General features: G+C 39.5%; 1 protein-coding gene across 2 annotated transcripts in view; it reads right to left on the bottom strand.

Annotated features, from left to right (window-relative positions):
* The window catches only part of LOC127623831 (protein eva-1 homolog A-like), a 44151-nt gene that overhangs the window by 3984 nt on the left and 16949 nt on the right, over positions 1-23218 (bottom strand). The window contains exons 5-7 of one of the 2 annotated variants that reach the window (XM_052098380.1): positions 19295-19438; positions 1427-1567; positions 870-1031 (exon numbers count right to left, since the gene is read on the bottom strand). In XM_052098380.1, coding sequence (XP_051954340.1) covers positions 870-1031; positions 1427-1567; positions 19295-19438 — 447 coding nt within the window. Of the gene's footprint in view, positions 1-869; positions 1032-1426; positions 1568-12505; positions 12768-19294; positions 19439-23218 lie in introns of those variants that run through there. The other variant, XM_052098382.1, reaches the window with a different exon arrangement.

The raw sequence follows: 23218 nt of genomic DNA, 5'->3' as shown, positions 1-23218 counted from the left end.
TTGACTCATTTAGGACTCTTTTGACTTGTTCCTCAATTTGCAAGTTCAAGCACAAATCGTGATTACTGAAATACACTTACAACGGAAGTCTATGGGGCAAGTGTACCAGAGTTTAAATGACAGAAATGTATAGCTTGTGTTTTTGTTAAAGCACCTACATTAATGGGTTAGATCACCCTAAAATTAAAATTCTTTCATCATTAAATCACATTTAGGCCATTCCAGATGTGTATGACTTTCTCCTGCAGAACACAAATTATGATTTTGACTCCAGTGTTTTAATCCATGTCTTCAGAAGTGATATGATAGGTGTGGATGAGAAACAGCTCAATATTTAAGTCATTTTAACCATAAAACTTCTCTCTGCCCAGTAGGGGGCAATATGCATGAAGAATCTGAATCACCAAAAACACAACTGACTGAGCGGGGAGAATTTATAGTTAAAAAAGGGTTTATTGATCTGTTTCTCACCCACACCTTTCATATTGCTTCAGAAGACATGGATTAAACCACTGGAATCTTGTGGATTACTTTTATGCTGCCTTTTGTCATTTGTTGGAGCTACAAAATTTTGGAACCCATTCACTTGCATTGTATGGACCAAAAGAGCTGAGATATTCTTCTAAAAATCTTCGTTTGAGATCAGCAGATGAAAGAAAGTCATACACATCTGGGGTGGCATGAGGGTGAGTAAATGATGAGAGAATTTTCATTTTGGGTGAACTATCCCTTTAATTCTTTTGTACAAAGAGGGGACAAGTCAAAATAATTTTCTTGGAAATCAACAGTATGTTCAAGGATCTTAACTTGTGTTGAACTTAGTACATTTTTCTCATTGAGTGATGCACAGCAGTTATTTGTGTTGTTACCTGTGATGTAGGAGTATGTTGCCAGGGCGCTGTTGATGAGAGCCATCGCTGGTCTGCTTATGGTGGAGATGGTGGGGTTTGGATCACTGTCTCTCTCTCTTTCTCCAGACTGATCCGGCTTCTCTGAATACGGACCAGAATTCCAGCCTCGTGTCGACCTCCCTGTGAAATCATCACACCATCATCCTGCGTTCATTTAACAGCACTGAGCTGAATCACACAACAACAACGAGATCTTTACAAAGCATAATGATCATGATCAGATGTTATGCGTCTATGATCATTTCGTTCAAATGCCCTGGGCTTTCATTTCCTAGAATAATTATATAAAGAACAGGCTGATTTACATAAATAATTAAATAACAGTCTGTCTGTCTCCCATCATCAATGTGTGTGTGTGTGCTGTTAATATAATAAACAAACAGTTTTAAACAATTTCATAATGAATATTCCAGAAAGAAACATTTCCAATTGCACAAATATGTCATCAACAATCATCACAAACTAAAAAAAATCAAACTCACATTAGAAGCTGAGAAATAACACATGTTTTCTACCTGATGAAGTGTCAGAGGTCAGAGGCGGGGTCTCGTCAGGAAGGGCGCTATCTCCTACCACGTTGGGGTCATGAGGCAGAGAAGGGGAAGTGGGGAACGACGGATGCCTGGAAACTGATTCCTGAAGGAGTTTCTGTGGGACTGAAGAAAAATAGACATACATTATTCAATCATTTCCCAAAAATCATGCTTTTTTTCTCATAAATCACCTTTCTACCCACACACACACACACACACACACACACACACACACAATATTCAAGAGCCAAGATTTCATCCGTGACCACAAGTCTGTCCAACACACACACTCACTCACTCACTCAATCACTCACTCAAACGCACACTCAAACACACACACTCACGCACACTCACTCACACTCTCTCTCTCTACACACACACACACACACACACACACACTCTCTCTCTCTCTCTCTCAAACACACACACACACACACTCTCTCTCTCTCACACACACACACACACACACACACACACACACTCTCTCTGTCTCACACACACACACACACTCTCTCTCTCTATCTCTCTCACACACACACACACACTCTCTCTCTCTATCTCTCACACACACACACTCTCTCTCTCATACACACACACACACTCTCTCACACACACTCTCTCTCTCATACACACACACACTCTCTCTCTTACACACACACACACACACACACTCTCTCATACACACACACACACTCTCTCTCTCACACACACACTCTCTCTCTCACACACACACACACTCTCTCTCTCACACACACACACACACACTCTCTCACACACACACATCTCTCTCTCATACACACACACACACTCTCTCTCTCATACACACACGCGCACACACTCACTCATGCACACTCACTCACTCACACTCTCTCACACACACACACACACACACACACTCTCTCTCTCTCTCTCACACACACACACACTCACACACACACTCTCTCACACACACACTCTCTCTCACACACACTCTCTCTCACACACACACACACACACACACACACACACACACACACACTCTCTCTCACACACACACACACACACTCTGTCTTTGTGCAATATAAACAATGAAATTTAATATTTTTATTTGCATTAAGAAATTATCGGGAACAAGCACATTGGAAAAATTGAGGAAATTACCACAATTTGACAAAATACATCCTGTAGATGATGTGGATAAAGTTGCTTTGGTAGTAAATCTCAACTTCCTTAACTACGGCAACCCAGTTTTGAGGATTTTCTTTAGTTATTGTGTCCCTGATCACCATAAATGGCATGAATCCTCCTTAAAATGCCCAGGTGTCCAATAGAGCAAGGCTCCAGACCAAAAAATGATTGGAGCCACTGGCTCCACAGTAACATTAAGGAGACAAATGGCTATTTTTACTAGCCAAATTACAGAATTGCTCGAATTTGAAGAAATATAGCTAATAACCGATTAATTGGACGATAGGGGAAAAAAAGAATATATACATATCTACACACCTGTGGCAGGGCGGAGGGCGGGGCCGGGTCGTGATTCTACACACCCGGTCCCGTATTAGGCTAATTAAGCCTCCGTGAGGGATAAAGGTCAACTGCAGAGGATCATGCGGGAGAGAGAGATAGTTTACGGATATGTCCGTCGTGTGTATAGGATCACGACCCGGCCCCGCCCTCTGCCCTGCCACATTACCGATCAGCCACAACATTAAAACCACCTGTCTAATATTGTGTAGTTCCCCCTAGTGCTGTCAAAACAGCGCCAACCCGCATCTCAGAGTAGCATTCTGATATGACGATATTCTTCTCACCACAATTGTACAGAGCGGTTATCTGAGTTACATGGCAGGATGTGATGCAAACATTGGATTCGGACATGCCTTGAACCCTTCCTACCTCCATATACAGCCTCCGGAGGCAGCATTCTCCTGGTTTCGAACACAGGTTGCATCCGAAACCAGGAAAATGCTGCCTTGGGAGTCAGGATGAAAATAATGTGCTTTTCAAACTGATTAGGCAGCAAGACTGCAAGTCAGCTGACTATGTATTAGGATGCAGCCCTAAACTCCTGGCCACCATCCTACCAAAATTGGGGCTTTTTAAGATTTAAGGTGTCTGACTCCCAAACTGTATTAGGGCACATAACTAATCAAACTGGATAAAATCTTTACTGTTTGGACTACTAAAAATGGCAATGACACAACAACTAGAAAGAGACGTTGAGTGCAGAGTGGACACACACACAGAAACAGACTTCCAGTAACACACAGCATTTATCCAAAACCCACTCCGAATAAACATGGCACCAAAATTAGCGAAACAGATTTGAGTTGAGCTCTAGAGAGTCTGGAAACGACCTGCGGACACACACACACACACACACACACACACACACACATACACACATACACACATACACACATACACACACACACACACACACACACACACACACACACACACACACACACACACACACACACACACAGAGTGACAATACATCTTCTTATGGAGGCTGAAACACTCACTGGTGCCAGTTACTGCCAGCTGAGTTATTTAAACCCTCAGATATACATATACACACACACACACACACACACACACACACACACACACCGCAGGTTTCTGTCTGTCTCTAGAGGAGGTCAAACTACAGAGTGACACAATAATCTCTGTGTGTGTGTGTGTGTGTGTGTGTGTGTGTGTGTAACGCCCCTGGAGCAATTACAGCGCACTGATTGGGGGTAATTGTAGGCGTGTGTGTGTTTTCATGAAACATTCTTAAAGGAATATTTCGGGTTGAATACAAGTTGAGCTCAATCGACAGCATTCATGGCATAATGTTGGTTAATCAATCACAGCTGTCAATCATGATGTCACAGCACCATTTTTATAGCATCAAATAACTAACTAAAAACAACCTTTTTTTGAAAACAAACACTTGAAATGACATCAACGTGATAGAAACTACAGTAAATGACAGAAACTATCTTTGGAAAAAAGATATGTGAAGTGTAATTGAATTGTTTAGTTGGTCTCACGTCCCGTTGAATAACATGGGGAGGCGGGGTTTATGACCTATACTAGGACCAGTCACCGGGGGGCGAGCGAGACGTTTTGGCTCGTGACGTAGTGAATCATAATATACGTCACGTTCACTATGTGTATCTTATCATGAAGAATACTGGCGATACGCAGCTCTGTTAAGAAGAGAAAGTGTTTTTTGTGAGTTAAAGATGGATCGACGTGAACAGAAAGGTGAGAGAGGGTAGTCTTCGCCCTATTAAACACTGGAACAAAATACGTTTTTGATGAGTCTTTTTTGGATTGTCTTCCAAAATAATATCTAAAACTCCTTTTAAACAATGTACATTTATTTTAGGAGCTATACCGCAGAAGAATTTTTTTTTTCGGAGAATGTTGAAAACAATATTTAATCAGGGCTCGACATTAACGCTTAAGTGAAAAATAATTTGACCAGACAAGCAGACTGATTATAAAGTCAATAATGAAAAAATAAACAAGTATATTTAGGCCTGTGTCACTTATGAGAAAGTTAATCTTTTTATTCTGCTGTTGAAAATGATCCATTAAAATTGTATAATTTGCTAGAGATCTAGTAATTGACAGGCGGTGTATGTGTGTGTGCTGAACATGTGCACGTGTTCCGAAAATGCAGCTTGGGATGTGCGGAATGGCTAATTTCACTGGCATTTAAACCAACATTTTCCAACCTTCAGAAAACAGTCAAACAAAAGTGTTTATGCGACCCCAAATCCAAAGCTAAACTCCACTGAAGAGAGGCATTTATCTACAACGTGCTCACCTGGCATTAAGATCATTGTACATTAAATATAGAACATGACACGCATTCACTGAATCAACATTTGTGAATTTTTAACAGGCATATTTATTTAAAACAATTGAGTGCAGGACCAATACAGCAATCCAACCTGCTCTAAATTAAATTCACCAAGTAAAAGTTACTTAACATATTAAAACAGTCAGGACATTGTTGCAAATAATTAATAGGTAGGCTAAGGAAAATTTACGAGAAAAAAATGTGCTGAAATGTTCCGAAAATTGTGCTGTTCCGAAAATTAGCAATAGGATTGAAACAAATAGGCCTGTGCTGTAACCTACAATAAACCTAATGTATTCTAATCATGACATGCACACCGAATAAAATATTTAATCCGTTAAGCAGTCGGCACCTCGTTGGAAATAGCCTTCTTATCAGCAGATTTAAAAAATGGCATACCTAGCCTAAACTGTCATTATCTAGGCTACTTAAAAGCATAAATTTTTAAATGAGCAAAATTAACACATCGACATGGTCCAGTGAAAGACAGGACTTGGCTAACCTGAGGCGGATATCCTGCTCTTGAAAAAGCCTGCATAGCAGAAAAATTACGTACAAGCACACACAGATTTAAAGAATCATCAAATGTGAAAACATCAATAGGGAATTCCAAACGTTTGGAATTCCCGCACCACCACCGAAGTGAATTCTATAGCTACTTTACTGAGTTTGCTTGTCTAGCGAGAGGACATTTCCTGCGCGTGCCACGAGTGAGAGAGGGAAGAAGCATGTGCAGCCTGAGATTAAATATAACTTTGTATCTGCTCCAGATATCCTCTTTTTTATATAATATACTTAACATATTAAGTAGATATTAACTCTTTCCCCGCCAGCGTTTTTAAAAAAAAGTTGCCAGCCACCGCCAGGGTTTTTGACGATTTTCGCTAAACTTTAATGGCCCGCAGAATATTTTCTTCCATGAATATATGAAGATGCTATATATCACAATAAAGATCTGAGCCTCTGCTTTTAGGCAAAAAAAACAATTTTATTTTATCTTCATTTGTTCTTTTTTATTGCGACTTGAACAGAGGTCGGTTTTGTCAAAAACAACATTTCAGACAAAAAGCTGAGAAAAAGGCATGTTTATGTCTGATATTTTGAGCTTCTCAATACTCCACTTCTTCATGTTTGAGACGATCGCAGTCTGTTTCTTTGATCAAAGAGTTGCATACTCTTTCAAAACATGCGGAGGGGTCTTCCTTACCGTATAACACCTAAAACACGGAAACCCGGAAAATTCTGTGTTTGGCGGGGAAGCGTTTTTTCATAAAACACGGAAAATTCCGTGTTTGGCGGGGAAAGAGTTAACCGACTAGTAATTCCAGTGTCGACTAGCAGCATCAGAACCGTTTAGTCAACTAGTCTCGCACATCCCTAACCTGAATGGTTTCTTAATTTGTATTTTTTTGTTCAATATTGACCAGAATAATTGTGATTATGATTTTGGCGCCCCCCGCTGGACATTTCACTGGGAAACTGCACCCAAACGTGCACGTAATGAAGCACGTAATTTGTTTTTAAACATTTACGCCACGGTCACGTAATGTTCATGAGATAAGGCTGCACACACACAAAATGTATAAAGATTCACTAGTGTATTGTAACCCCAGACTACACTAAATCAATACATTTCTAATTGATTACAGTATATTGATTACTATACAGCACAAACTACAGAGAGATTATCAGGAGCGACCATATCCAGTCATGAGGGCTGTGGTTGTATCTTGGTATTTCTAGTGATAATGTCACTTTAAAAATGAAACATCATGAAGTAAATAAACAACACCCCCATATGAACGTTTATCCATTCTGGTGTAAATACAGATTATCCAGAGCAGCATAATAGATGTTTAATGACACATAAAACAGATACAAACACGAGGCCTTGAATTCATTCATGGCTTCATCTTTAGAAACAGGTGATAAGTGTGTGTGTGTGTGTGTGTGTGGGTGGGTGGGTGTGTGTGTGGATAAAGAATAGAAGTGACAGCTGTTATCGTTTCGGAGCTAATATTAGATACTCATATGAAAGCTGCAACCTGGTCTCATTGAATCATGTTACTATTCCACCCGGTATATTTTTGCTAAATCATCTTTACGCGGCTCGTATCACGTCAGTTTCCTGGTGAAATTAACACTAGAGTCGCAACAACAACAACTTTCAACAACACAAATCACGAGTAGATTATCATTTCATAAACACTAACTTTTCAGCCTGTTCCTCACACAATGATATCTTATGATATCAAAACACTTAACTATAGAGCATGACTTATTTTAAAGTTTGCATTATCTAACCAACTACAATTACAAACTTCTTGGACTGCTTAACTGATTTGTGATGTAAAGGACCGGAGTACAGGTCCCGAAGAGCACGCAAGTTGACGCGTGAGCCCAAAGTGTCAGAAGCACCTCAAAATGACGTGGATGCTTCAGCAATTTAGTTTTTCCATCTCACATTAGCTTTTTATTACACTATCGTTTCGGTTCAAGGTTTAGGGTAGGGAGGTCAGTTTTGTTGATTTAAAACTCAAGAGCATTAACCATAAAAACCTCATCTGTTTGGGAGGAAATTTTACTCGCTTTTAGCGCCACACAGTGGACATTTCACCTCGGAACTGCCGCGATCTGTCACATAAGTGTCATGAGATCAGGCTGGAAAAGGCAGGTCGGTTTGTACTTTTAATGAATATGTATTTTTCCTTGTTTATACTGTGAAAGTTTCTTGTATCAAAAACGGTTGCAGTTTAGTTCCTCTAACTGCACTTAACAATTACACTGGCTGTTTTTGCAGCTGTTTAAACCAAAAACAATTTTATAGCATGGCGCTGACCCTACAGAAAAACACATTTCCCATGATGCATCACTAGAAAAATTAAAAACATGCAGCACATGACCTGACGTGTTCAGAATCACATTGCACTGTACAGACCTACAGATATCTTTACCAGCACGCCGCCTGAAGGAATCACAGAATTCCAGTGTGATACCTCTTGTAGGAGCATTAGTTTGTAATTCTGTATTAAATACCCTGTTTCACCCTCTCTGAGTGGCTAGGACAAACGCACACCCATATGCATGTATACACACACACAAGCATATCAAGTATGTACACTTACACACACATCTCATATGAAACCTCCAAAGAATGTTTTCCTACACACGATGTAGAAACCGAGAGATAAAGTGAGAGTCTGCTCTCTGTGTAAATCTACCTGGACAAACACACAGTCACGTTACTGCATTGTTACTGAACCCAAAGCCTGGCACAGACAACACATACACATAGTCCTGATGCTGTATTTATGCTGACACTGCAGACAGACCCACACTTATCCAAACACACGGGCTCTGCCCAGCCATAACACACACACACACACACACACACACACACCTTAAAAAGACTAGACCAAGACAGAATCCGTGAACAACTTTCGCATTTTCTATCTCAGGGGATCTGAGAGCAAACAAATTAGACAATGAATTTAATAAACAAACATGCAAAGGCTGGAGGTTGTTTATACTGTGACTTTGTGACTGATGGGTGTTCCAATTCTGCGGAAATCTTGTCACACGTCTCGTGAAAGATGAACAAATCATAAACAAATGAAACACAGAGGAGGATCGCAGATAATTATAGAGCTCTAATAAACACTGAAGGCTGTAAAAATGAATTCATCCCGGAACAAGTCTGCAGTTCATTTCTGTGAGTGAAATATGAGTTCAAGATTAACAGCTCTTTAAAACTTTAAAAGGCATATGCCTGCTGCACTCTCAACTACACAACTTCAAATGAAGCTGTGAATTCAATTGCTCTGTTCAGTGTGTGCATATGTGTGTGTGTTTGGCAAAATTCTCACTCTCTCTCACTCTCACTCCTGACAAATTAGTGTTAATAGGCACAAGTCTGGCCAGTAAAAACTCCCTGTATGGTGCAAATATGCTCCCTTTCTCTCTTTCAAATGGGTAGAAATTCTTGCATACACAAACTGTTTTGTGTACAAGACCCTACATATGAATTCACTCTTACTTATACAAACTAATACTGTGGATATTAATGGACTTTCGGTGGCATATAAAGTGTTTGCCTGTGCAAAACTTGTTGTCAGGGCATTGTTACAGTGTTTCGAGTGGTTGCTAAGGTGTTGCTAGGTGGTTTCTAGGTTGTTTTGGGTGGTTACTATGTTGTTGCTAGGGTGTTCTGAGTGGCAGCTAAAGTGTTGCTTGGTGGTTTCTAGGGTAGTTTTGATGGTTACTAAGGTGTTGTTAGGTGGTTTACGTGTTTTGCATGGTTGCTAATGTGTTGCAATGTTGTTTCTAATGTGTTCTGAGTGGTTCCTATGTGGTTCCCATGTTTCTAGGGTGTTCTGTGTGGTTGCTTAAGTATTGCTGGGTGGTTTTAGGTTTCTAAGATGTTCTGTGTGGTTGCTGAATTGTTGCTAGGTGGTTTTAGGTTTCTAAGATGTTTTGTGTGGTTGCTGAAGTGTTTCTAGGTGGTTTCAAGGTTTCTAGGGGTGTCCTAAATGGCTGCTAAGGTGTTGCTTGGTGGTTTCTATTTTTTTTTTATGGTTGCTAAGGTGATATTAGGCCATTTAAAGGGTGTTCTGCATGGTTGCTTATGTGTTGCTATGTGGTTTCTAATGTGTTATGAGTGGTTACTAGGTGAGTCCCATGTTTCTAGGGTGTTCTGCGCGGTTGCTAAGGTCTTGTTAGGTGGTTTTAGGTTTCTAGGATGTTCTGTGTGGTTGCTGAAGTGTTGCTAGGTGGTTTCAAAGTTTCTAGGGGTGTCCTAAATGGCTGCTAATGTGTTGCTTGGTGGTTTCTATTTTTATTTTTTTCTTATACCCTTTTTCTCCCAATTTGGAATGCCCGATTCCCACTACTTAGTAGGCCCTCAAACTATGTGGTTACTCACCTCAATCTGGGTGGTGGAGGACAAGTCTCAGTTGCCTCCACTTCTGAGACTGTCAATCCGTACATTTTATCACAATCGCTTGCTGTGCATGACACCGTGGAGACTCACAGCACTGGAGGCTCATGCTACTCTCCGCAATCCACGCACAACTTACCAAGTGCCCCATTGAGAGCACAACCACTAATTGCGACCACAAGGTTACCCCATGTGCCTCTACCCTCCCTAGCAACTGGGCCAATTTGGTTGCTTAGGAGAACTGGCTGGAGTCACTCAGCACACCCTGGATGTCGAACTCGAGACTCCATGGGCGGTAGTCAGTGTCAATACTCGCTGAGCTAACAAGGCCCCTCAAGGGTATTTTTCATGATTGCTAAGGTGTTGTTTGGTGGTTTATAGGGTGCTCTGTGTGGTTGCTAATGTGCTGCTATGTGGTTTCTAAGGTGTTCTGAGTGGTTGGTTAGGTGTTGCTAGGTGGTTTTATGTTTCTAGGATATTCTGTGTGGTTGCTAAAGTGTTCTGAGTGGTTACTAAGGTGTTGCTGGGTGTTTCTATGTCTCTAGGGTTTTCTGTATGGTTGCTACGATGTTGCTAGTTGGTTTCTATGTTTCTAGGCTGTTCTGTGAGGTTGCTAAGGTGTTACTAGGTGGTTTCTAGGGTGTTCTGGCTGGTCACTATGGCATTGTTATGTGTTTTTTAGGTTTCTGGGTGTTCTTCTGAGTGGTTGCTAAGGTGTTTTCTAGGGTGTTCTGAGTGGTTACTAAGGGGTTGCTAGGTTGTTTCTATGTTTCAAGGGAGTTCTATGTGGTTGCTAAGGTGTTTTCTAGGTTTCTAGCGTGTTCTGAGTGGTTACAAAGGTGTTGCTAGGTGGTTTTAGGTTTCTAGGGTGTTCTGTGTGCTTTCTATGCATCTATGGTATTCTGAGTGGTTACTAAGGTGTTGCAAGGGGTTTATATGTTTCTAGGATGTTTTGGGTGGTTGTTAAGGTATCGCTTTGTGGTTTCTAGGGTGTTCTGGGTGGTTGTTTACTGACCGCAGTAAAAGGAGCCTACCCCCCCCAAGCATATGATATTATGGTCTCTTGATATTACTTTTAGGTCATGTGACTTTGCTTATACATTCTGGCATTAACTTAAATAATTTTTGAGAACACAGGCAACTGTTCCTTTCTTTTCAATGTCATGATCTTATTGTTGATGTTCAATGTTATTGTCATGATTTCTACAAGCTTGAAAATAAAAGATATCTTCAAGAAAAATAAAACATTACAAATAAATGTTTTATAATAGTAATAAAATACTTTTCTGAGATATATCTTGTCTTTTTTAGGGTAAATAAATAGCAAAAACAGCAACAGTAATAGTGATGGTTGCCTAATTAGTTCTTATGGGGAATTACAGTCTGTCCAAAAATAATAAGTATCCCTTATTGATTGGAAATAAGTTTTGCTTGTATATATCGTAGATATGCTACATTTACAGATAAGTGAGGAAGTGTCATACACAAAACTCTATATGTCAGATTTAATGCCATGCACTTCAAAAATATGTCAAATCAAGTGACCAGTTCTTACTTTGAAGTTCTTATTCTAGTCGTAATTCTCACGGTTTACAAAGCACAATGGCTCCCAAAAGTGTGCCAATCAGATTGGAGCTTGACATTTTGAGAAAACTCGTGGCATTTCTGTGTGCAAAAACAGTAAAAACAAAACATCTGCTACAACTTACTACATCTGTTCAATCTGTCATTCCTGCACGAGAAACACTGACTTAACAGAGCCCAGGGGGTAAAGAGAGCAGGAGGAATGCACGTTCGCTGAAGATAAACCTCAGTGATAATCCAATACAATTATGAATATTATATTATAAAAAGAGTTTTCCTAACTGAAAGGGACAGTTCATCTAAAAGTACAAATGTACTCAGCCTCATATTGTTCCAAACCTGTATGACTCTCACTCTTTAAATGTAAATGACAGAATTGAAGCAACTGAAGTGAAATCATGCTCCAGTATGAAAAAAAATCATTATGTGAATGTGTGTGTGTAGTAAATCTGTAACTAAACAGACACACACCCTAAATCTACCTAACATATCTTTAACCTGCATGTCAATATTTCCCAGTAAATTGTGACAGACATTTGTGTCACCATTTGGGGACATTCAGAAACATCCTCAAAGGTAAAACATTATTAGTAAATAAAGTAAACAAGTAAGTTACCTAAGGGGAACACACACGCACCATAAGAAAGCATGAACACACATACACACACATGCTGAAGTAAAGCAGTTCCTTACGCACTTTCTCTTTGATTCTCTTTCTCCGGTCAGTGTCTACCTGCACACCCGCCTGCGAGAGCCACGGATGGACGAGTGAGCTGTAAACGCTCCAACACAAACGATCCGATCCTTCACAATCTAACGTCAGCTCCCGCTTTTCTCCTTTCTTTATCTTCTCCTCTCCTTTTCTTTAACTTGTGACTCGCATTTTTCTCTCCGACTGAGAGCGACACTGACCAGCTCACTGAACACACACTCATGTTCAGCCTACCAGAGAGACAGCGAGAGGGGCCGGAGTTAAACCGGAGGGGGTGTGTGGGTTTTCAGTAAGTCTGTTAGACCATAAGTGTGTGTGCGCGCGCGTGATGGGATTTTCACTCAGATGACTTGGGACTTTGACTTGCTCTCTCTCTCTCTTTAATCTTTGTCTCTGTCATCTGAGTTAGTCTTGTAGCTACTATTGAAACTTGGCAGTGCAGATATATATTTATTAATTCATACTTTTTGTAAATCACCACTAATTACAACAAAATTCATAATAGGTATTTTTACCTTTATCTTGAACTAATTTAAGTCTCACAAGCCTTGAATAAACATAACACAGTAACAGTTCTTGGTTAACAGTCCTTGATTCAGTAAGTTATTCGTTTACTTAAAAGAAAAGAACAGGCAGATAAGAGTCATTCATTCAGGAGGTACAGTATGCTGTTTTGTGGTGTAGATTCAAAAGAACTGATTCAGGGTCAGGATCAGACTGCACAGGTCGCCCTGTATGTTTCGCGCTGTAGATTCAAGAGAACCGGCTCATAAGAGTCATTCATTTGGGAATCGGAGTACACCGGTCATGCTTTGTTTCATGCAGTAGATTCAAGAGAACCGGCTCATAAGAGTCATTTGTTTGGGAATCTGAGTGCACCGGTCATGCTTTTGATTCATGCTGTAGATTCAAGAGAACCGGCTCATAAGAGTCATTCGTTCGGGAATCGGAGTACGCCGGTTGCGCTTTGTTTCATGCTGTAGATTCAAGAGAACTGGCTCATAAGAGTCATTTGTTCGGGAATCAGAGTACACCGGTCGTGCTTTGATTCATGCTGTAGATTCAAGAGAACCGGCTCATAAGAGTCATTCGTTCGGGAATCGGAGTACGCCGGTTGTGCTTTGTTTCATGCTGTAGATTCAAGAGAACCGGCTCATAAGAGTCATTCGTTTGGGAATCGGAGTACACTGGTCATGCTGTATGTTGCTCGCTGTAGATTCAAAAGAACTGCTACTAAGAGTCATTCGTTCAGGAATCGGACTACACTAGTCATGCTGTATGTTTCTCGCTGTTGAGTCAAGAGATCTGACTCATAAGAGTCATTTGTTTGGGAATCGGAGTACACCGGTTGTGCTTTATGTTTCACGCTCTAGATTTAAAAGAATCGGCTAATAAGAGTAATTCGTTCATGAATCAGAATGGTTGCCCTGTATGTTCTGTACTGTCGATTCAAAAGAACCAGCTCATGAGAGTCATTTGTTTGGGAATCGGACTGCTGCTGATTCAATATCGGTGTTGCAGTGAAGCTGAATGGTAGTGCAGGAAACAGAATATTTTAGCATGCAGTCCTGTCCGCATTGGCGGAGGATTGCATGTTCAAGAACCGTAAACAGAACCACAAATTATAAAAATGATTTGGTTCTGGTATTTGTAAAAATGGAACCGGGTTGAAACAAGAATATTGGTTCCCAACACTATTGTTTCTCATTTGTAAGTTGCTCTAGATAAAAGTGTCTGCTAAAATGACTTATAAAGTGTGCAAGTACCAATTTTTGGGATGCAGCGTTACTACTGTATGTTAAACTACTTTCTCCTGTTTAATTCTCGTATTTGTTATTTTTTTGTCTCCTGCATCAATTCAATTTATTTGGATAGCAAGTACTGAGGAAGTTTTGAAAGTTACAGTATGTTTTCATTGCAGCTACATCAGACTCTTACATTTTTCATATGTCCCCTTTAAACAAAAGAAAATAATCTGTAGTATCTGCTTCATGACCAGTGTGTGTTGGAGATTTTTAAATGACATCATAAAAAAATTCAGACCCAAAAGAAACAATAGGAGGCCTCTTCTCAATCCATCATCACAGTGAGATAGAGAGATAGAGATAGATAGATAGAGAGAGAGAGAGAGAGAGAGAGAGAGAGCGCAAACATTCACAATCCTCTTGTGTGTTTTTTGACACATTTAGTGCTGGACAAAAGTGATATGGCCCCCTATTGGCTCGTTTGCAGCTATGTAGTTGACCTCTGACCCCTAACCTTCATTAACCCCTAAAACCTGCCAGATTTCACATGTGTGAACATGCATCATTCACACTGCAGATATCCCAGCATTCTCTCCTCACTCAATCACTCTTTCAAACTGTAAATAAATCACTTCATTCCCCCCAAGTGCTTTGAAACTTTAAAATAATTTTAAACTAAAACAGCGGCACAGATGTGAGCACACGGAAACAGGACCATTGCTGTAAGTGTGTGCTTTGGGTCATACAGCCAATCAAATTCACTACCTTTAAAGGGAAATGGTATGCGACAATAGACAAATGTTGGACATTGTATTTTGACTTTGTTATATACAACGAATAATTTAAATACATTTAAACAGACTGATGTCAGTTCAGAAGAATTTGGGCTGTCAGTAAAGGGTTAAACTTTAACGCACAGAGTCATGTGACAAAACAACATGGCACAGAACACAGCAGAGTTTGTCTTTGGGAGAATCGCCAACAAAACTACATCCAGTAAGACACCTAATGAAGTTAATACATTGAATCCTGTTTGAGTCAAAAGATTAGGGTCTATAGATTCATCCGATATGTCGTTTTTACAATATGAGCGATTTATTGTGAAATGCCACGCTGTTAAACACAATGTACACTAATGTGTACTTAAGCACATTTTTTTCATTCAATGGGTTCATCCAAAAGCTGAACATTTTTGCTTTTAGAGGCTTTATATGGAGTTAAGGTGAAAATAAGGTGCATTTCGAACTGTTCTGAGATCAGTGTAGACAGACAGGAGGTTAAGTCATTCACTAAATAGGGAGCTATAATCCTATAACTTTCCTATGCAGCCAAGTATATTGTCTACTGAATCCAACCAAAATTCAGTTTCAGGCTGCAGATGATATTTGGACATGCTTGGCAGACATGGGACAATGGTAATCAAATTTTTATAATGTCTATATTTTATTTGAACATGGTTGGCAGTGATTGGATGATGCTGGCCATTACTTTTAATCAGAATCATTTATGTTAATTTCTGATTGTTAAAATGCTTCAGCACTGGCTATCACTTGTTTGTTTGACAGTGCAAAGAGAGATGTTGTTGCACAAGAATTAGAAGAATAACGTAAAATTCATATCAAGTCAAAAGTGCTTTTCCCATGTCACATTGTTCCAACCAGCTTTACAGAAAATCATCAAAAACACGAATAACCAACACTCAATTTAATACTTGAGTTTCAGGAGGTCATGATGACTACAGACTAACACTAACCCCGAAAGAAAACCTTTTGCACTCTTGCAAAATGAGTACACCCCAAAATGTCTCCAAAGTGAGATTTTGTGGAGACAAACAGGAAACAACGCCTGACTGAGATTCTATCATCAAGAGAAAACTCTATTCAAAGGATCTAGACCAGCGCTGCTCAACACACGGCCCGCGTTATGATATAATCATCAGAAATATATTTATCAGCAGCCAATCAAATCTGTATGAACAGGGAGGTGTCCATTTTCTTGAGGATTTACGTTAGTTCTCTACATTGCTGAATCACAGTAGAGAGGGAATCTTACTGCAAGAGGATGTCACAAATAATATCTGAGCATGTTTGATGTTATGTATGTACTCGAGATATGTACTCGTCATGACAACAGTATTTACAGGAAAAAATAACAGTTTTTCCTGAAGTGACGGAATATCTCAGCTCTGTGGGTCCTCACAATGCAACTGAATAGTGTTCAGATCTTGAAGCTCCAAAAAGCACATAAAGGCAGCATAAAAGTAATCCATACGACTCTAGAGGTTAAATCTGTCTTTAGAAGTGTCTTTATTTTTTCACAAGACAGAACACATGTCATAAAGCCCATTAGAAGTCTTAACTCATTTTTGACCAAATTTGTAGTTACTGCACTTAGCCTTTGTAGGGCAGTACAGTACAGCCCATTGAAGAGTACACTTCTTTTTGTTGCATTCTACTGTAAACATACTACTTGCACTCCTTACACTTCAAAATGACATAAAATAGTGCAGAAGTGTGCGGTTTGGGACGCACCTAAGCACTGTAGCCTATGGGTGTAATGTGTGTTTGAGTAGTTTTAAACGTGATTTTATCAAAATGATCCAATAAAATGTCAAACACAATGTTGCCGGGTTGTAATAGTGACACGAGGTAGCCAGAGAGGATTAACCCTGTGTTTTTCTATCTTTAAAAAACAAACAAACTTTTAAATAAATATAAAGAAGAGCATTCTATGGATTAAACTGTGTCAATCCTTATTCCCAAATGAGCACGAATAACATCAGTGAGGACACCTACATTTCCTCCATGGTAAATTAAAGCTAATGACTGAACGTTAACCTATTTATGTATCGATTAAAGTCATAGTAAAAGCTATAGTAAACAGTCACAGCATCAAAATGATTGTTACAATCAGTTCTGTTCATTGCATTAATGTTATCAGGGGTGTAATAGCTATCTAATGACACTTTTCTTTTTTCAAGTGACTTATAATCATTTGCCTTGATTCGGATTCACAGTCTCCACAGGTTTGAATCAAATTATAGTGTAATTGAATGATTTATTTGACAAAAAAACATCACTCTTCATTCCAGCCCACTTAAGAATATTATCCATTCCATTTATGAGAATATTTTGAAAAAAAAAAAATGCACCGTTTACAGCAATCTCCCATTCATTTCAATGGGGAGTTCTGCAGAGCATGTCAGAGCAAGCAACGACAACCAGCGTTGCGAAGGGTCAATTCATTTAAATGTTTTCATAACATTATAAGCTTCAAATTTCTACCTTGAAACCTTCCAAATATTGGCCCCCATTCACTTGCATTGTAAGTGCCTCACTGTACCAAAAAACAAACAAACAAACAAACAAACAAACAAGACACAAGTTAAATTTTTTGTTTTAGTTTTTTGAGGTAATCAATCTCCAGGTAATGCCGCAAATGCTGTCAATTGGGCTTAACTTGTATTGAACCCGGAATATTCCTTTAAAACTGATATTAATAATAAAACAATTATTTTCTCCCCTTTTCTCCCCAGTTTGGTATGCCAAATTCCCAATGCGCTCTAGGTCCTCATGGTGGTGTTGTGACTCGCCTCAATCCGGGTGGCGGAGGACAAATCTCAGTTGCATCCGCGTCTGTACCTTTCAGCGGCATCCACGCACAACTCAACACGTGCCCCACCGAGAACGAGAACCACATTTTAGCAACCACGAGGAGGTTACCCTATGTGACTCTACCCTCCCTAGCAACCGGGCCAATTTGGTAGCTTAGGAGACCTGGCTGGAGTCACTCAGCACACCCTGGATTTAAACTTGTGACTCCAGGTGTGGTAGTCAGCATCAATACTGGCTGAGCTACCCAGGCCCCCTAATACTGACATTAATACTTAATATTTAATATAATACTTAATATTTGAAATAACCTCTAACCCTGGGTTTTAATTTTGGGGCGTAGCTCATCCAAGACATGAATAATACTTCAAATGAGAGGTGTGCTATTAGTTTACTCTGTCTAGCAGATGATAAATGGGTGAACAAAAACTATATAGACTTTGATTAACATTTTAGGAGGGACTCAAGCTATTTCTAGAGACCAGAACATTTGTAATAGTGCCCTGTCTGGTTCAGAATGAGTAATTACTGCTCTCTAGTGTTCAGAAATAGAACATGTCCATCTGCAGGAGCACTCAGAGAAACAGCTCTGTATTCATATGAACATAAATCAGCGCTGTTAATTGAAAGTAAAATGTACTTGGGTATTTATTCACTGTTAGTGATGTAATGATGACAGATTATTTATTTTTGGAAACATATTTTTCAATAATGAACATACTCTCATCATTTACTCACCCTCGTGTCATCCCAGATGAGTATGACTTTCTTTCTTCTGCAGAACACAAATTAAGATTTTTTTAGAAGAATATTTCAGCTCTTTTGGTCCATACAATGCAAGTGAATGGGTGCCAAAAAATTTTAAGCTCCAAAAATCACATAACGGCATCATAAAAGTAATTCACAAGACTTCAGTGGTTAATTCAATGTCTTCTGAAGCGATATGATAGTGCGGGTGAGAAACAGATCATGATTACATTCTTCACATTCTTCATGTATGTCGCCCCCTACTGGGCAGGGAGAAGAATTTCAAGCAAAGAAGGACTTAAATGTTGATCTGTTTCTCACCTCTCATCTCACTTCTGAAAATATGGAATAAACCACTGGATTTGTATGGATTATTATTATGACGCCTTTATGTGCTTTTTGGCACCCATTCACTTGCATTGTATGGACCAAAAGAGCTGAAATATTCTTCTAAAACTCTTCCCCATTTTCTGTGTTCTGCACATCTGGGATGGCATGAAGGTGAGTAAATGATGAGAGAATTTTCATTTTTGGTGGACTAACCCTTTACGTGTGCATTCATTTTCAGTAATTCAGTGGTCCGTTGTCAATTATGTTGTATACAGAGTCAGGCTGCACAGTAATACAGCAGTATTAATGTGCATTAATGTGTTCAGATGTATAAAACTCACCACATGTGTGTATGACGCTGAGGTATTTGTGGGTGGCACGGTAACAGGGGTCTCCGAATTCTTGTGTAGAGGCGCGGACCACACAGGTGCGTTTCCCCTGGCAACGTGATGTCATCACTTGCAGAGCCACGTCTGACGAGCAGTCTGGAACACAAGATGAATGCTCTGGTTAGAGCCTGTTGTAATGTACTGTGATTTAAATCAGTCACACACACACACACACACACACACACACACACACACACACACACATGTTGTGTTTCCATGTTTTATGGGGACTTTCCATAGACATAATGGTTTTTATACTGTACAAACTTTATATTCCATCCCCTAAACCTAACCCTACCCCTAAACCTAACCCTCACAGAAAACTTTCTGCATTATTACATTTTCAAAAAACATAATTTAGTATGATTTATAAGCTGTTTTCCTCATGGGGACCGACAAAATGTCCCCACAAGGTCAAACATTTCGGGTTTTACTATCCTTATGGGGACATTTGGACACACACACACACACACACACACACACACACACACACACACACACACACACACACACACACACACACTCTAAATGAGGAAATACTATAGACTTCAATTGTTTTTTAACAAGCTAATTATAAATACTACTGACTAAACCTAACCCAAACCCTAAAATTATTAACAAAAATATTAATATTTTAATTGTTGTTTTTAATTGAGGACATCCCGAAGACAGGTTTTGTCAGATTTAGCTCACTTTTGTCCCCAAAACTATAGATCAGTACATGCGCACACACACACACACACACACACACACACACACACACACACACACACACACACACACACACACACACACACACACACACACACACACACACACACACACGACAAACAGAACAAAAGAGCCACACAGTGGCGAACATCAAACACACCTGAATACCCACCCACAAGGTATATTTCAGATAGAGAGATCGAATAGGTGTGCATGTGTGTGTGTGTTCTCTGCCCTGCTCATGTTTGGGCTTGTCATCTGCGTGTCATTGTGTCTTTAACACTTCAACTTATGCATACTGCGGGGGAGGCCAAAACTGCAGCCGCCCATCAAAACAGCAAATGGCAAAACACTCCCATTAAAATACATGCTCTTTTTAGACATTATTGGCTTCAAAATGTCATATGCTTCCTTGTTATTAAAGCCACGGCGCTCACTGTAACCTCTTCTGACTCAATCACACAGACAAGGAATGTTTGCATATAACATCACCCTAAAACTAAGGAACGTGTGACATCCATGAACACAAAGCACGATTCAGCCTAAAGACTACCACTCATTCAAGGAAATAGAGGAGAGAAAGAGGACAGCTGAGATCTGAAGACTGGAGATCTATTGTCACCTCAGGACTAATGGCTTCAACAAATGTCAAAGGTCACAGAGCAGTGTTAGTAAACAGAGAACTGCTCACTGATAGAGATCTGATTTATGAAGGACACTGCCGTCACAGTTAAAGAGGAGGACACTATTATATAGCCCTGCTGGGATGCATCTCCGGATTATTATATCCCTGTATGACAGATCTGGATCTTCTCTGATCCAACAGATTTTCTGTCTGGTGCAGAGGAGCTCTAGTTCTGGTTGAGTGCTTCATGTGAACCCAGAAACTGGATCCACGTGAGAGGTGAACCTCAGGGTCTTCAACAGTCCTCCGCCTGTACGGAAGCCCAAAATGGCCATGCATTTTGCATATTCTTTTCTTCCCTTTTTCAGAAAACAACATATTTTTGTAATGACATTGACATGAAAAAAGAAAAGAAAACAAAAACAACTTTGAAGTAGGCCTGTGTCATGCACTCTGCACTCATGACATGCACATTCATGTCATCAAGGACGTGACTGTGGCTAAATGTCACTTAAATTCCCCTATTACAGATTATTCGCCCATAGTGTGAATAGGTCAATAGATATTAAGCGCTTCAAATTAAAGTCAATTTTATTATGACAATATATTGATTATCACATTAATAATATGAAATGAATTACAAAATAATCTTTTAATATAATTTTTGGGGCAAGGGAAGATGAAGCCATGAAAAATGTCCCTGTCAGAACTTTTGATGCTGGTTCGTCATATTTCACCACAAAATCAATTATTTAGCATAAAGAAAATTCAGCCTATTTTAAAGATCATTAAGATTTTTTTGCATTGTGACATTATTTTCATGAAAATTAAACACTTCATAGTGAAAATTCTCCCCCCTAACAATTCTTAATGTTTTCTCATAATTTTTTTTTTTTTGTAAAATACTCATAATCTTAAAGATTTTACAGGAATGTTCTGGGATCAAAACAAGTTTAGCTCAATCCACATTATTTGTGGCACAATGTTAATCACCGCAAAAAATGATTTCAACTCGTCCCTCATTTATATAAAAAAAAAAGAAATCGAGGTTACAGTGAGGCACTTACAATTCGCTATAATTTTTAAACAGTATGTATTTTTTCCCCCTTGTTCTCCCCAATCTGGAATGCCCAATTCCAAATGCACTCTAAGTCCTCGTGGTGGCGTAGTGACTCGCCTCAATCCGGGTAACGTATCTCAGTTGACCACGTCTGAGACTGTCATCCCGCGCATCTTATCACGTGGCTTGTTGAGCACATTACCGCGGAGACACAGCACATGTGGAGGCTCACGCAGTCAACGCTCAACTCACCACGTGCCCAACCGAGAGCGAGAACCTTATTATAGCGACCATGAAGAGGTTACCCTATGTGACTCTACCCTCCGTAGCATCCGGGCCAATTTGGTTGCTTAGGAGACCTGGCTGGAGTCAATCAGCACACCCTAGATTTGAATTTGCTAACTCCAGGGGTGGTAGTCCGCTTCTTTACTGGACTGGCCCCATTGACTTTCATTTTAAGTGTCCCACTGTAAAAAATTAAAAGAATTATATCATAATCAATATTACGCAACAAATACTGCCAATTGAGCTTAATTTATATTGAACCCGGAACATTCCTTTAAATCTTAATGGTTCCTTATTCAAAATATAATTTTGGAGAAATGTTTTTGTGAGTCATTGTGAATATTCTTGACAGGTTTCATGAGTTTTACCCTTATAACCCAAATAAACACTTGAGATATGACTTGATCCAGAGTGTACACATGTCTAAACCTCTTTATCTAAATACTCAGTACATTTGCTGATACAGTGAACACACCCAGCAACTCCACAAAAACAACCCTAAACAGCAAAAACAAGAATTAACCTGGAGCCAAAAGTGTCCACCCTAATTCCCAGACCACTGATGCACACATCATTATATTACTATTATTATATTATATTGTATATTATTTCACTGTCACTATGTGGGTGTGTATTGATGTCCAGTCTTAGAAGACACACACACATACTGTACACACAGAGCCTCCAGGTGTGTAACAGGAGATGAGATTAGCTGGTACACGTCACAAGACAAAAGGAGACTGACGTTCCGACAGAATTTCCTCCCACACATCTGAAATATTTCCTTGAAATTAAACATCTTCCAGCGAGCAGTCTTGATACACACCCACAAGAGACACAAAACAGGACCAGTTCTGAGTGAGACAGTAACAATAAGACTTACTGATAGTATCGTATTCCACACGCACACATATACAAACACAAACATGTACAAACAGGGGAAATGTAGAGAAAAAAAACAAACACCTGAAATATGATGTCATTTCGCACCTGCACAGGTGTGATATGGTCTTTGTTTGTGTGTGTGTGTGTGTGTGTGTGTGTTTAAGATGTTTTGGGTATTGAAAGCATAAGAGGTTGTTAATAAAATATTTATGTGATTATTGGATTAGTGCAAGTGTTCATTTTTTAATCCAAACAAACTGATGTCACAAGATAATACACTTTATTAAAAGTGAGTTTTCTATAGTTTACA

This window comes from Xyrauchen texanus, chromosome 30 (assembly GCF_025860055.1).
Source record: "Xyrauchen texanus isolate HMW12.3.18 chromosome 30, RBS_HiC_50CHRs, whole genome shotgun sequence".
In the NCBI taxonomy this organism is placed as follows: domain Eukaryota; kingdom Metazoa; phylum Chordata; class Actinopteri; order Cypriniformes; family Catostomidae; genus Xyrauchen; species Xyrauchen texanus.
Note: the sequence above shows the minus strand (reverse complement) of the source record. Positions and strands in the feature narration are given on the sequence as shown.